Source organism: Cottoperca gobio, chromosome 21 (genome assembly GCF_900634415.1).
Source record: "Cottoperca gobio chromosome 21, fCotGob3.1, whole genome shotgun sequence".
Lineage (NCBI taxonomy): Eukaryota > Metazoa > Chordata > Actinopteri > Perciformes > Bovichtidae > Cottoperca > Cottoperca gobio.
Window position 1 is genome coordinate 21,791,808 of NC_041375.1, and position 15,935 is coordinate 21,807,742.

At 39.5% G+C, this 15,935-nt stretch overlaps 1 protein-coding gene across 1 annotated transcript; it reads left to right on the plus strand.

The window, feature by feature from the left end:
• Nucleotides 1-222: 222 nt before the first annotated feature.
• Nucleotides 223-13,751, plus strand: LOC115026863 (uncharacterized). The gene is made up of 8 exons (XM_029459879.1): nucleotides 223-1,687; nucleotides 3,901-4,167; nucleotides 6,958-7,212; nucleotides 8,311-8,481; nucleotides 9,294-9,425; nucleotides 9,904-10,070; nucleotides 11,252-11,518; nucleotides 11,604-13,751. Exons 1-8 carry the CDS (start codon nucleotides 1,435-1,437, stop codon nucleotides 11,778-11,780), a joined length of 1,689 nt encoding a protein of 562 aa, XP_029315739.1. The 5' UTR covers nucleotides 223-1,434; the 3' UTR covers nucleotides 11,781-13,751.
• The last annotated feature ends 2,184 nt before the right edge of the window (nucleotides 13,752-15,935 follow it).

Consider the following 15,935-nt stretch of genomic DNA (forward strand, 5'->3'; position numbering starts at 1 on the left):
CCCCCCCCCCCCTCTTCTTTTCAAGTCCTCATAACTTTTTCTACCTACTTCATTTCCTCATACTATTCCTCTCCTGGACTCATCCTTTCCTCCTTTCTGGACTTTTCTCTTCATATCCTTCTTTCTTTCCCTCTGGCATGTCAGAGCTTGTGAAAGTGTGTGTGTGTGTGTTAGAGAGAGAGAGAGAGAGAGAGAGAGAGAGAGAGAGAGAGAGAGAGAGAGAGAGAGAGAGAGAGAGAGAGAGACACACACACACACACACACACACACACAGATAAAGAGACGAGGAGAGAGCGAGCAGACTGAAGCTGAGCAGTGAGCGGGTTGAGCAGCAGGAGTACTTCTGTCCTCGGAGCTGAGGAGGATCCAGTCTCAAGTGTCACTGAGAGTCTGCAGGACAAGCTGGTTGTCCCAAGAGAAAGAAGATTAAGAAACAGGATCTGTCCTCTGAGTGGTTCACCGAGTATCATTTATAAGGACAACATTTTCAGACTCCAGGATGATCTATCACCTCCCAATCCAACACAGAGCTTGAAGCGGCTCGGCTCGGTTGAATAAATCATTCTCCCGAAAGAGGAATAAAGAAGAAGAAGAGGAGGGGGAGGAAAAGTCAGTCTATCAACAAAAGACAACCAAAAAAGTCTAAATTGGCGCCTTTTGGGACTATTGGATATATTGTTCCCTCTGAAATCCAGAAGAGGACTAAAGAAGGAAAAGTGACGCGAGAAAAAGAAGGAAAGTGGTTACATCGTAAGAACAACCAAATGTTGGTGTGTGTTGCTTCCAACATACGCCAAGAAGAGAAGAGCTACAACAAGAAGGTTATATAAAAAGGAAAATATAGAAAGAAGAAAATTAAGATTGCTCTTTTTTTTCAAATCCAGAAAAAAGGAGGAATAAAGCAGAAAAGAGAGAGTTCTTCGATCATCCTATTGCTGATCGAAGATGTTGGAGACCAACATTTGTGTGAACTTCACTCTCTAAAGTCCGGATAAAGACAGAAGAAAGAAAAAGAAGGAATATAATTAATGTTCACTTTTTAGTTAGGGATTTTAATACAATGTTGTGAAAGAGGGGGAAGAAAACAAACGAGTCTGAATTTGAAGTTTGCTGAAAAGTTCAAGGATCAACCAAAACAGTGAGAAGAAGCTACAGAATCTCAGAAGAGAAGAGTCCAAAGTAAAGGAATAAAAAGGAAGCAGAGGAATAAAGGGAAAAGAGAAATATTTCGGAAAAAAGAGGACAAGGAGGTTTCAAGTGGACACAGAGGAGAAAAGGAGTAATCAAGGCAAAACGATGAACCAAGAAGAAAAGGAAGAGTAAATGAATAGGGAGGACTGAAGAACAGAAGCAGAACAATAAGGGAAGAAAGGTTTAAAAGGGGAAAATCAAGAGTTAAAGAACCAGAAGAACCAGAAGAACCCAGGTGTGACAATGAGGCTCCTGGTGCTTCTTGCAGCTTCTCTCTCCATCCTCACCCTCCACATTGCAGCGGTAGCCCCAGCAGAAAGCATGGCCCCGGGCCGGCTGGAGCGCTGGGTCCGCTCAGGCCTCCAGTCGCTGCAGTGGGACCAGCTTGACCGGTGCCTCCGCATGTCCTCCCTTTCTGAGGCCGAGTGCAGGCGGATCGCCCACCTACCGTTGTCCGCGGTGGCAGTTTACGTATCGGAGCCATGCACAGCTGCAGGTAGGGAGGGCGAAGGTCACACATCTCCTGGGTTTTTTTGTTTTTTTAATACTGATCGAGGGTTGATGAGCAAGTACCTGGCAAAATGTGATAACAGAGATAATACAGCGTACAACCTGGCTCAAGAATGTTGGTGTTGGTGATGTTTAAGTAAGGTGCTCTTCACTTACTTTTAGTGGATGTCTTTGGTATTGGTTGGCAGTCTGAAAAGCATCCAAGGCACTCTGATTGTAAGTAACAATCCTTTATTGACACATGGATAACAAAGTCAGTCTTCATCAGGAAATAAAGCGGTCAAATGAGGTCAATGACATTGAAAATAACTGTGTAAAATGACAAAATATGTGCTAACATAAACTGTAATACCCCCAAAAAAGAGAGTAATAAATAACAATTATAAACAATAGTTTGAATAGACAGCAACCTTTGGGCCCTCTCATGTGAAAATACTGCCAAAGGATCAGGACATGTCTAAGACATTACGACACCGATAACAATATTCATGTGAAGGTTTAATGACGGTATACAGAGACAGAGAAAAACTGCACTCGCATAAAATGTGGTTCAAAACTGTTTATTGTTCACAAATTTCAAGATGTGTTTAAATGTGTATGGTGAAGCTGGAATTACAACCCAAACCACTTTCTGATAATAAAGGTTTATTTCCTTTATAATTAATCCTAAGAATCCAATAAAAGAGTCTGGTTTAGTGATCATACTGATTAATGGGTGTATCACTGTGAAAGAACTGAAACGGAAAGCATTCAAATTTGCTGTTTGCAACTTGAATAATACAAATTGTATCAATGATTAGTGGGAAATTCAGAAAGATTTAAATCCATTCATGTTTACATTTAAATGGCCTTTTATAGAATACATTTAACATGTCACAGTAGAAAAAGCACAGAAGTGAATACTGATTTCATCTATTTAGCTGCTTCAGTTTTAGGGTCCTGGTCATATAATATATAATATATAATATATAATATATAATATATAATATATAATATATAATATATAATATATAATATATAATATATAATATATAATATATATAGTATATAGTATATATAATATATAATATATAAAAACATAGAATATATATTATATTATATTACATATTATATATACATATTATTTTATATCTATGGCCCTGGTGTGCATACAGTCTCACTGTCACACACTGTTATGGATAACTGGAATAGTGGAATATAACGGTGCTCTCGCTAATGTTATTACCTACATGTGCTTTTTGAAAAAGTCTAAAAAAGAGTAACATTTTTAAATCTGTACATGTATTAAACTCGTAGATAATGAAAAGTAATTTTAAATATTAAAAAAAGATCACTTACACACCAGATCACCAGATGATGTAAAATCTCCTCAAATGCTTTAACATATTTTACCATGTTGTATTTAAAGGAATTGTTTATCTATTAACTATTATAATATTGTCACTGTGTTATTTGATATAGTTTAAGTCAAAGTGAAGTCAAAATGTAATCGGTATAATATTAATACAATATTTACTGTCGTCTACCTGTCTGTGGTGAGCAGAAATGATTGGGTGACTCTGCTTGTGGACGTTGTAGACACACATTTATATTTATTTTTGGTACTTTTAAAGTGCTCTGGTGTATTTCTATATCATATCACTTTAGAATTACCATTATACATTTAGTAATTTATGCAGAAAGCTACACATGGTTTACTTTAAAGGGGATATATCATGAAAAACTCACTTTTCTTCAGTATTTGTACACATATATTTGAGTATCTAGAGTCCCTACCAACCCACAACATGTGAAATAAGACAACCAAGTTTATTTTAAGGGCTGCCAAGGTCAGAAAACATGCTATTCAACAAACCATTCAGATTTAGCTCCCCTTCCTATACCGCATCTCCTCTCCAACAACGGCTTGAGAACTACCGTTGCAATTCTTCTTGCAAGCTAATCAAAGCAAACCGGGATTTTTCAGGAGGGGGTCTTAAAGAGACAGAGTGAATCAGGTATATTCAGACAGACAGTATGAGATTTTCTTTTTCTTTTCTTATTCTACATAAAAGCATGTAAACAGGTTTTAGTAGAATCCCAAAAAGTATGAACCTGAATATTAGCACAATACATACCTTTAAACATTCCTCTCTTTTAAATGCACCATTAGCCTTGTATTGTTCACTTTCTGAGTAAGAGTATATTCTTACCCTCCAGGTAATTCAAACAAAGTTCTGGCCATCCTGCCCGACTCCTCGGGTGGCTCCATGAGCTCCAAACCACGGGGAGGTTTCAGCCAGGTGCTGAATGGAAGGGACGGTCATCACAGACGCCAGCAGCCTTTCCCTGGTTCAACGGCCCATGATGCCGTGCTGGTGCTGGACCCGAGCCCCGGGGAGAACTTTGGACACCCAGTGGTCCTCTTCTATGTGGATGTGAATGTGACGAAGAAGAGATGCTCCCACCTCGATGGCATTTACCTGGGTGAGTCAGCAGACAGTGAAGGTCTTTGTGTGCACATAATATAATGTTAAGTCATTGTTAACTCATTACCTGCAAGTGTATTTAGCTGTTACATTGAAAATATGTTTTCTTTGGCTGTTTCTTTTGTTAATGTATTAACAAATGTTACAAATGCTTACAAATTGTTTTCTAGTGTTGTAGTAATTTGAGAGTGATTAGCATTAGTAATTGTAGTAGTTATACGCTAGTTGTAGTAATAGTAGTGTCAGCAGTAGTACTGGTATTGTTATAATAATAGTGTTAATAGCAGTAAGAGCAGAGAAGCAGTAGTAGTAGTAATAGTAATCTCTAATGTGGTGCCACATGGATCTATTCTTGGTCCATTACAATTTACATTATTCTAAATAATTATGATATCATATTTTATGCAGATGATACAATGTTATATGTCCCAAGCTCCACAATCCTGGCTCATCTTCAGTCTGGCTTTGAAGCTTTCCAATCATGACTTAATCATAGGCATGTTTTAAAAGCACATGAGACCAAGTACATTGTGTCTTCACAGTCTCTGGCATTAAAACTTTAAATACTACCCATATCTTTCCCATACGGAGACATACAAATATGTGACAGCAGACATCACCAACATCATCAACAACATGCCATTCAAGATGTATATGCAACATTTGACTTTTCATTTTGACAGCAGTGGTTTCATGTACTATATACCTTTTAAATGAAATACATTTGTTCAACCCCCTTCAATATTTTAAGGGGGTTTATATGATATTTGTAACTCTGTGTCTAGGGATTTGTTTGGCTTTATTTGTGTTGAACTTGTTGCCGGCTTTGCAGTTGTCTGAGCAGGTGTCTCTTAAATAAGATACATACATCTCAAAGAGATGCCTAAAATATAAGTAGAAGCAGCAATCATACAAACATCAATTCTAGTAAAATAATAGTAAGCTAGCAAGACTACCAGTAGTAATAGGTCCGATAGTAGCAGAGGTAGTAATATCACCAGTTGTTAGCACAAACATTAGTATTATTACAGCAGGAATAGTGGAAGCCGTGTTGACAGTATTCAAAAGCAGTACATTAATAGTAGCAGTAATATTAGGCTAGGTTTCCGTTCTTTTTTGCGTGACTGTGAATTTCAATTTGAATCTGTGCACCGAATGCGTATGTATCTCTGAGCGTATTTAGTGTGTGTGTGCGTGTAAAGTTCTGCCCTTAACTGAAGCAGAAGAGAAAGTAAAAGTTGGATGTGCGTGGTCTCACTGTCTGAAAGCTCCATTTATAGCTCATTGTGTGATGCAGGACACTTTCCTGCTCAGAGGGGGTCCTACCCAGCTACATCTTCAGCACTCTTTGCCCTCAGCAACACCTCATATATCTGTGTGTGTGTGTGTGTGTGTGTGTGTGTGTGTGTGTGTGTGTGTGTGTGTGCGTGTGCGTGTGTTCTTGAACTTCTATCTTTGTGATAACACAACTTGAGGTTAGAGTGAAGACATTTGCAAGGGGAGGATACTTTGGTTGAGCATCACTTCTTTATAAACTGTTTTAGAAAATGGTAAAAAATAAATGGCCTGAAAATAAGACCCAATTTGTAATAAAACTTTCCTTCAAGTTTAGAGAAATGTTTAAGAAAACCACTTACAGGGTTGAATCCAATAATGTCTTATTTTCCATTTTCTCTCTCTAAATGCAGCCACTGAGGAATGACTGTACACTTTGGTTAGTGGGTAGCATTTTGAACCATAGATTAAATCACAATGTGTTTGCACTTGTAAAGTCATCTGACAGCAGAAACAGAAACATATGTCAATATTTATGGATGTCTTCAGAAATTTCTCATCGTAAACAACAAAATGCGACGAGTGATCGCAAAGAAATTCAGGAGGAAACAGGCAATTGCTCCGTGACACTTAAGACAAAGAGTATTTCGGTCATATTTGTAAAAGGGTTGACAATCAAACATCAACGTTTCTAAAAGAGCTCCACTTTTGGTGGTGGCAAACAACAACTTTAGTGGGATAAAAGGCCAAAAGTGAGAGTGTTTCCAAAGTGCTTTATGTTTGTAGAAATAATCCAAGGGGACAAGGGTCCTCACAAGTCCTGTAAAAGAGGTGTGCTTGAAAGTGCAAGTTGTTGATCTCCCGCTGTGAGAGAGGTTAGGGCCAGATGTTGAGGTGAATTTGGCCCTGTGTTATATGAACACACACCTGTCAATTATTCATACACATTCACACACGCAGCACTGGGCCCCCTGCTGGGCCCTGTAGATGGTTTTGGACCAAAGTCTTTTAAAAGCGAAACTTTCTTTAGACCTCATTTAACCCGGTGAGGACAGGAAAAAAAGGAGGTTTGGTACACACGCGAGGAGGAGGAGAAGATGAGAAGAGAAAATGGAAGAAAAACAACGAGAAGCTGTTGAGCTGCAGTTTGTGCAGTTGCAATAATAAAAAAAAGCTGCCAATCCCCTCTAAAACATTACTCTTACTCATGTTCTCACTCATCATGTTTGGATCCACCTGTTAGGGGGCCCAGGACCACCCTGTAGCAACGACCTAAAGGAAGGAGTTCTAACTCCAATTAATTTTTCTGCTGGTGGGTGCTCAAAACACTTGAAATCCAATCTGTATTTAGGTTTAATTACAACATCACACCTTTACAAATACATTTTACATTTTCCGTTAAGTAGGGGAGGCCAAGCGGATCGTGACAGCCCTTTGATCTTATTTCCCACAGCAGGAAATTGTGCATCTAAACTTGTCTCATCAAGATGTGTTTCACTCTCTGTGTCTTTAGGTGAGGAGTGTTTGACTCTGGCTTTGAAGGGTCGCTGTCAGAACCAGCTGAAGCGTCGGCAAGCCGGGCCAGAGAGGCTTATGGGTAATGGACATGGTCGGCTGGCAGGTGGGGCGCTGCGCGGTAGTACCATTACCACAAGCGGTGGCAGCCGTCTGGTGGAGCGAGCCGTTGGAGGGCTCTGTGAAGTCCACTTCCTTCCACTGGTGGTCGGAGTTGGAGACAGCAACCGAACGCAGAGACTCAGATGTGTTGGTAGGTTTATAATCACTCCTTTTATCAGGGTTCAGCAGGTCTGAACAAAACCCAGCCACCCTGTTCCGAATCCTAATCAAGTCATAATGCATTCTTCACCAATTACCTTTTTGTTGACCTGCGCATATCTTTTGTACGCAACATTAGTTCTTCATGGTTCTCTCCTGCAGCTTCATTGGATTCTGTCAGATTGGTTCAAACAAAGAGGATCTGGGGATTTAAGTGTCGACTTTCTGGGAACTGTAGTAGATTCATGAAACGAAGGGAAATGAATTGAATCGTGGCAAACCTTTTAAATAACATACTTTTGAATCACCGACAGTTATTATCCTGAGTGGGACATACTGTACATGTCTGTACCAAATTGTATTACAATTATATCACAACTACAACCAGAAATGTCAATCTGCTGTTGGCGCTATGGGAAAGTTAGGAGATCACAAAAGTAATTAGTATTCATACTCTGAGGACCTTGGATATCAGTGCCAAGGGTCATGGCAAGCCACCCATTTTTGTTAGATGAGTGACAGAATATCCGTTTCAAGTATGCCTATGTCAATACAACATGAGTTTGTATTAAGTTTTAGATGCAAAGAAAACATACACATATGATGTCAATAGATTTGGTAACATGTAGGTTGTTATATGTATGTTAGACTCCACCAGACTTTAAAGGTTGAATGGCATGCTGCTGCTCTTTTCCTCGTAGGACGCTTTCTGAGTGAAAAGCAGAATAATTCTCATGTTATGCCAAGACCACCCACACCTGCAGCCTCTGCCAGAAACCTGGGCCTCGTGAGAGAAACTACTGGGAAAACGTTATCATGCTGTTATGGCAAGCATAAAGAATCCTCAGGATAAAACCACAAACCCACCTCCGACATGCTACAAATATGTGGAGTGGATTAAGTATTCCTCAATTTGTTGATTGTGCCCAGTTAAAGCCACTGTCAGCTGAGCGTACGTGCATACCAAGTTTGATTGGACCTGATGTCAGGATATGCGCTGAATGTTTTAGCGCGAAGGCTCTGCTTTATTTAGAAGTTGTTTTCAAGACAAGCGCCTGAGCACTTTTTGACATGCCCCCTACTCCAACAGAACATGCAGAGTTTGCAAGGTGCCCTCAGCCACTGCCACTGAGCTCTCCCAGCGTGCCGGTCTCCAGCTGTGAGCTAAATAAAAACACCAGACGCTGCCACCAGCAGCCGTTGGCCACTCACCTCTCCTGCCGACTCTACCAGACCTGTGACCACTCTGTGCTCATCTCAGGTAGGACAGTTTGTGTCTTTTTTCCATATATTTGCATTATTTTCCCCTAATAATAAATAGATAAGAGACTAAGACTGAAGGTTAACACGTCCACAGGCTCTGCGATATCACCTAGAATTTTATCAGGGGATGTATCGATGTCTAGAGTTTGGATTTATTGATGACTGAGGAGGGATGACAAGCAGTTTGACGGCCTTAAACACCTGACCATTTAGGAAAACATGCCCCCCACACATATCTCTGTTTAATGTAAGCCTAAAGGTTCAATGTGTAATTCTGAGCCACCAGCTCCAAAGAAATAGGAGGCAGTATTTCACCTCTAAACTGGGTCCATACCATCTCTAATGTTCATATTTTAGTTGTAGTAGTTTGGCATATTTATTGTATTCTACTTAGTTTTTTATTTTGTGTATTGCATTTACTCCTGTGTTCAAGAATACCAAAATCTGCCCAAACTGCTGAAACTCTGAGAGACCGTTCCAGCCAGTGAATTTAATCCAATAAACAAACTATAAAGAGACACGGAACACGGCTGTAATATTTACAAGCGTGTCAGGCAGCTGTACTTCTTCTCCCTCTGTACTGAGGGCAGACTGGAGCTACAGTGACTCACTAGAGGAACAAGTGGTATTACAAGACAGGACGGAGCGCAGCTAGTCAGTTAGACTGAGAATTTCAGTAGATATCTCTGCAACACAATAATCAAAGTGTCTGCATGTAGGGCGCACAGCAAACCCAGTGCCTCGCCTGGTTCTTTGGTGCCGCTGTGTATCTGTGGTTTATCAAAATCAACCTGTGTGCGTACACTGCAGGTGGCTGGCAGCAGCAGATGACGTTCCAGCGTCATGTCCAGAATCTGCAGAGGTTCTACAGAATGCTGCAGAACAACGGCTTCCACAAAGAACACATCAAGACCTTCTTCGCCAGCAGTGGGCAGCTTCCTGGTAGGACAGTGTTGCTCTATAAACACTCAAAAACATGTGTTTCACTCTTACAATGCAATCAAAACACCTTTTTGCTTTCTCGTTCAAACTTTACAAAACACATTTTGTTAAAGAAATTCTATGAGCCTCAGTAATAACCTACTTTTATTACATGGTTTCGCAGAAAACTCGATTCTGATTGGTCAATAATGGCTTTCACAATAATAATAATTTCAAATGAAACTTTGCAAAATAAAAACTTTCACTGTTGACATGTTGGCTTTTACTTTTGAAAACTGGCCCCTGCATTAAATCTTTTTTTTTTTTTTATCTCCTAAAGTTATTTTCACCTCGTTATAAGTTATAATTGAGATAATTCAAATTAGAAAGGAATACAAGGAAAAGCTAATTGTGAGCAGATTTCTACCCAAGATTAGACCAACTGACCGTCTCTAAAACATATCTCCGCTCCCCTGTCTCCCCCCCCCCCCACACACAGAGGATTTAGAGGGTGTGTACTCAGCAACGGAGAAGGCAGTGATTCGTAACCACGTGTCGTACGTCTGCAGGAAGCATCACTGCGCCGACACGCTGGTTCTCTACCTGAACTCACCAACACGCAATGACGGCACAATGCTGCTGTGGGACGCCAACCTCAACGGCATTGTAAGAGAAACACGCACACACACACACACACACACACACACACAGTGAATATGAAGAACAGAAGAAAATGATTTGATGAAGAAGAATGTGCGAGTGCGAAAACATCAGCATCTCTACTTAAGTTTTATTTTTCTAAAAACAGGTGGAAAGAAACACATGTGCACATTTTCTCAGTACTACACTCCCTAAAATTGTGGCACCATGGTTTACTCCCATTTACTCACAGTCAAAATTGTGTGTGTGTGTCGGTGTGTCTTTGTGTACGTGTGTATGTATAGGGAATATCATGCAGCACTGTCTAGCCCACACTGATACCAACTTGTCTTTAAAGCAGATCACTCCAACACAGAATGGAAAATATTGTATCAGACACACATGGGAGACATTATCAGCTTGATAAGATTATTCCTCTGACCACACACACACACACACACACACACACACACACACACACACACACACACACACACACACACACACACACACACACACACACACACACACACACACACACAAAGAAAGGACCACCCAGAAAACAACATTTCTGTCGTTGTTTCTCAAACTGAGGATATGAGCTCATCGGGTTGAAGGCAGTTATTACAGATAAATGTTTAACAGTCATACTGAGTCCAGCAGGCTACGATTATGGCTGTAAATACTTCCTGGTAAACCAGTTTTGGAATTTTCTTTTTTTTATTCTATTAATTTGTTATATCACATCTGGTGATACTGATGTTAGAGTTAGTTTTTAATGAAACCCAGTGGATGCACAATAAACATCAAACTCATCTACAATTGGTTGTGTGTGTGCGTGTGTGCGTGTGTGTGTGTGTGTGTGTGTGTGTGTGTGTGTGTGTGTGCTACCACTAGCATGTTAGCTAGTTTGCTAAGGATCCTTTATTGTAAATAAATTCTACCAGATCTGACAACCGATTATCAACCATTTTAATAGTTCTCACTATCGACCTACTCGATATCCACTGTACCTAAAATACTTCTTCCTATTTGTCTACTTTATCTTTCACACTGAAAGATAAAGTAAAATATCACAGGAATAAGAGATGACTTGTTGCTTGTGTCCTAATTTCCAATGTTGACTCAACAATAAAGAATCAATTGATCACATTTACCGCCCTGGTTTGCACATCCTCACACGTCTCCTCGTCCCGCTCTGTTCCCAGGCTGACCTGAAGGAGAGGTACTCAGTCAACGAGCTGCTGGCCGACCTGGCCGGCTGCAGGGCGACGCGTGTTTTGCTGTTTGTGGATCAGAGCTACAGTGGCGTTCTGTCCAAGAGGCTGCGGGGGTCCCAGAAACACCTCAATGTAGTTCTGATCCAGAGCCAGACACGGCAGACCCACAACCACCAGAGGTTGAACTCTGGCTGGGAGGACAGCGGCTGGTCCTACATCGGCCCTCAGAGCTGCCTGCTAGACCACCTGGGAAAGGTAATTTATCACATTTAAGGGTTTATTTCATTTTGACTCTTTTTAATAATCTTCTAATCCCCCCTCCCACCGATGATGTTATCAGGGTACCGGGATGTCTCGCCTCCTGGAGCCGTGGGCCGGCCTTTTAAACGTGACGCTGGCCGGAGCCCCCTGCAATGCCACGCCGCCTCTGACGGATGACGAGATGCGACGAGAGTACCAGGGCTGCCAGAACCTGCCGACCGCGCTGTGGCACCGGAAACACAAGAGGACCAACTGAGAGAGAGAGAGAGAGAGAGACACTGAGACTGACTGGGAGAGGGAGAGAGAGAGAGAGAGAAATTAATTATGGACACACAGACAGACCACTCACAAGTGTTTGCTTTACAAACATGCATATTTGCAAGTGTGTGTTAACTTAAGACTTTAGTTTCAGTGTGCTTGGTGGACACTGGTGTGAGTGTGTGTGCTTTCTGTCCTAACTATTCGCCAGTCACCATGGCGATGTCAGCTCATCCCAACGGGAGTGTCCTGAACACCATGTGAACTGTGTGTGTGTGTGTGTGTGTGTGTGTGTGTGTGTGTGTGTGTGTGTGTGTGTGTGTGTGTGAGTTCAGCAAAAGGACAACCACTCTTGTAGACCATTGCTAGCTTACGCTTGCGTCAGTGTGTGTGTGTGTGTGTGTGTGTGTGTGTGTGTGTGTGTGTGTGTGTGTGCGTACATCTCCTGGGCACTTAAAGATTTCAGAGCCAATCATCGTTCTGTATGTTTTCTGTATCTTTATAAGTGTCATTTCTTCTTCCTTCTTCTCTTCGTTGTTTCCCTCTTCTCTTAATTATGTCCTTTGCTTCACCTTTGGTCGGCTACGTTCCTCCCAACCTTTCCTCTCTGGATGTCCTCCTCTAACCTCCTCTTATTTCTTCCCCTTCTCCATGTCTCCTCTTTCTCTCCCTCTCTTCTTTATTAAATTTCCTTCTGTCTTTCTTTTATTGGCAATCACTTCCTTACTCCGTCCATCATTTCTTCCTCTCTTTTCCTTTCCTCTTCCTCGGCCTTTTTGGCTAGAATAATTTAGTCACAAGACATCAGAACTTGCAAAACCCTTAGACATGATGTGAGTTTTGTGCATTTAGAATCCGTGCACATGAAAACTCGAATGAAAACACTACAATCCTTTAAAAGAAAGCCTCTCAGTTAAAAGGTCCTGAGGTTAAGATTGACTGACACTACTCTTGGAGAATGGGGAAACGTCCAAGCAGAACTCTTCTAAAAGAAATCCCCGAAATGAACAATCGGTCATCCAAACTTGTGTCTCATTGTGGTTTACACCTCTCTTGAAAACCCAATCAGCCTGTTTAATGATATTTCATATACTCTCACAACTTCAGTTGTCCTTTTTATAAAGCATCCAAAAGGAGAAAGGACATACACCCTTCTATTCTGCTGTCACTGTCTCAGTGAGGACGGTTACTACTCAACAAGATTTCATTTTGCTTGAGGCCGAACAACAGCAGCAGTTTAATTATTGTCAAGTCAAATTATATTGGCCAACAGAAAACCTACAAAACAAACCTACTAGACTAAAATCACATTCAAGCAAAGTAATGTCTGAGATCAGGAAATTAATTTAGAAGATTTAGAGACTTTTAGAGGTTTTTTGTATTCGTCTTGACCTGAGGAAGCGAGAAAGAGAGAGACACGGACACAGCGAGGAAACAAGAGACAGAAACTGGTTGGCAGTGATCATGATTAAGATATGAAGCACTGAGACTGCCCTCACTGCTACACAGACTGGCTATGGCATTTTAATAAGGGCACAACTTAAGTGTGTGTGTGTGTGTGATGCATGTGTGTGTGCTCACATGCACACGTTCTAATATTAACCCATCTCTACACTAACAACGTACATGTTCTCTGTGATATTGTCTGTACATTACCTCCTGTCCTTTCTCCATCTGAGTAGTAACCATGTATACCACGGCCCCAATGTACATGTCGTTCCCTTCCTGCTGTGTTTTGTACTGATTTCTGTCCCGTTGTACTGATGTGTCTTACATTAAAGATGTGTTTATTCAAGAGATGGACGTTGATTGGGAGAGCAACTTTCCAAATGCATGGGACATTGTGGACAAGAACTATGTCCAACAAGTTGACATGTGCATATTCACAGTTTGTGTAATAATCTGTACAGAGTATATCTAGTTGCATGCAGCAAATCACAAAATCTAGTCAATAAAGTACTTTTAGAAACCAGCGAAGAACGTGAGATTTATTTGTCTGGCTTGATGACCACAGGTGCCAATAATGGAGACTTCATACAGAGAGATGACATATTGGGAAAATAGGGAAAAGCAGACTTGTAACTGTAAGCTAAACGCGTGTACTTATTACTTATTACATATTACATATTACTTATTACTTATTACATTATACTTATTACATATGTTTTTGACAATCTGGTTTAGTTACGTCCACAATCTTTTCCTCAACCTAACCAAGTAGTTTCCTGTAAACACATAAGATCGTTTTTGAACAAAAACTGACTTGGGATGTCATGATGACGTTAAAAATCTACAATACCAGTTTCACCAATTACAGCTGCCATTTTATAAGAAATTAGGAATTATTATTCAAGATGGGTGAAATCTGACTTCAGCTACTGTTTAATATATATATATATATACAGTACATATATTTATATATATATATATATATATATACAGTGCATATTTATATATATATATATATATATATATATATATATACAGTGCATATTTATATATATATATACAGTACATATATTTATATATATATACAGTGCATATTTATATATATATATATATACAGTACATATATTTATATATATATAGATATATATACAGTACATATATTCATATATATGGATATCCATATATATATATATAAATATATATATATATATTTATATATATATATATATATATAAATATATATATATATATATAGATATATATATATATATATAAATATATATAGATATATATACAGTACATATATTCATATATATGGATATATATATATACAGTGCATATTTATATATATATGGATATATATATATATATTTATATATATGGATATATATATATATGGATATATATATATATTTATATATATGGATATATATATTTGTATATATGGATATATATATATATTTGTATATATGGATATATATATATATATGGATAAATATATATATATATGGATATATATATATAAATATGGATATATATGGATATATATATAATAATGCTAATAATACTACAATTCCCAAGGAGCATTGCCGTAACAAGCATTCGTAAAAATATTTATAGCAAGTAGCCATAACAAACTGATGTGATTCAAGAGAAACAAAGTTGACATATTTATAATAACTTTCGTTGTTTTTAACAGTTTTCATATTTTTATGAGTTCCCACTAAAAAAGATTTGAAGGCCGTCTCCTCTCTTCAACCTTTATTGTAAGTTTCATTAGCTACAGTATACGTACCTACAAGAACAGTGACAGTAAAGTTAAAACCCACATAACATAGCTCGGTGTGTGTCTGAAAGGGGCTTCTGATGCATGTAGGTCCTGATGCTCTTTAAAGTGAAATATCATCTTACAGAGAAGCGTTGTGACACAGTTGTTGTTTCAGAGGCTTTTATTGCTAACTAAACCCACTTCTAGCTACAACACACTCTCCATCTGTCTTCCTCCTTCCGGCCCTCGGGCTGCACTGGCACTTTCAGCCCATCCAGGATGTTTTCACCAAAACAATCTCAGTAACATAATCGCTTCTGCTTTTAATAACTCAGGTGGAATCTTCACCAGCAGAACACCTGAGCACTGCCGGGTCCTTCTGTTGCCGGGAAGCTTTCACCTCGACATGCAGTCAATTCTTCAGCCTTGGCGTTACCCTTTACTGCCGCTTTAGTTGTTTCTTACCACTGTAACAACAGGGTGACATCAGTATGCTTAAATGAGGACAAATGTAATGTTAAATGAAACTGCTTGTATCTCACTCACTCATGTATTACAGGCTCGAGATTCAACACACGTTCACGTTTTCTGGTGTCACACCAGTTCTACACGTGACAAGCTGCAGCAGCAACAGGAAAGGAAAGTAATAGTAGCAGTAGTTTAAACTCCCAGATGCTCCCGACTAGAGTCAATGAGAGTAACAGCGACTGCAACTGTATGGTGTGAATTATGCAACCCTGTCTCCTACAAAATGTCGATCCCATATAACCAAATTGCATTCTGAAATTATGTTTAGAGGGAAACTTAACCACAGTTTTACACAACAAAAGTACTTGGTTGTGTTCAGGCAACAAATCTACAGGTTAGGTTTAGTAAAAGATCATAGTTTGGCCTGAAGTAAGTATGTTTGTGTTGTTATTTAAGTTACGGACGTAA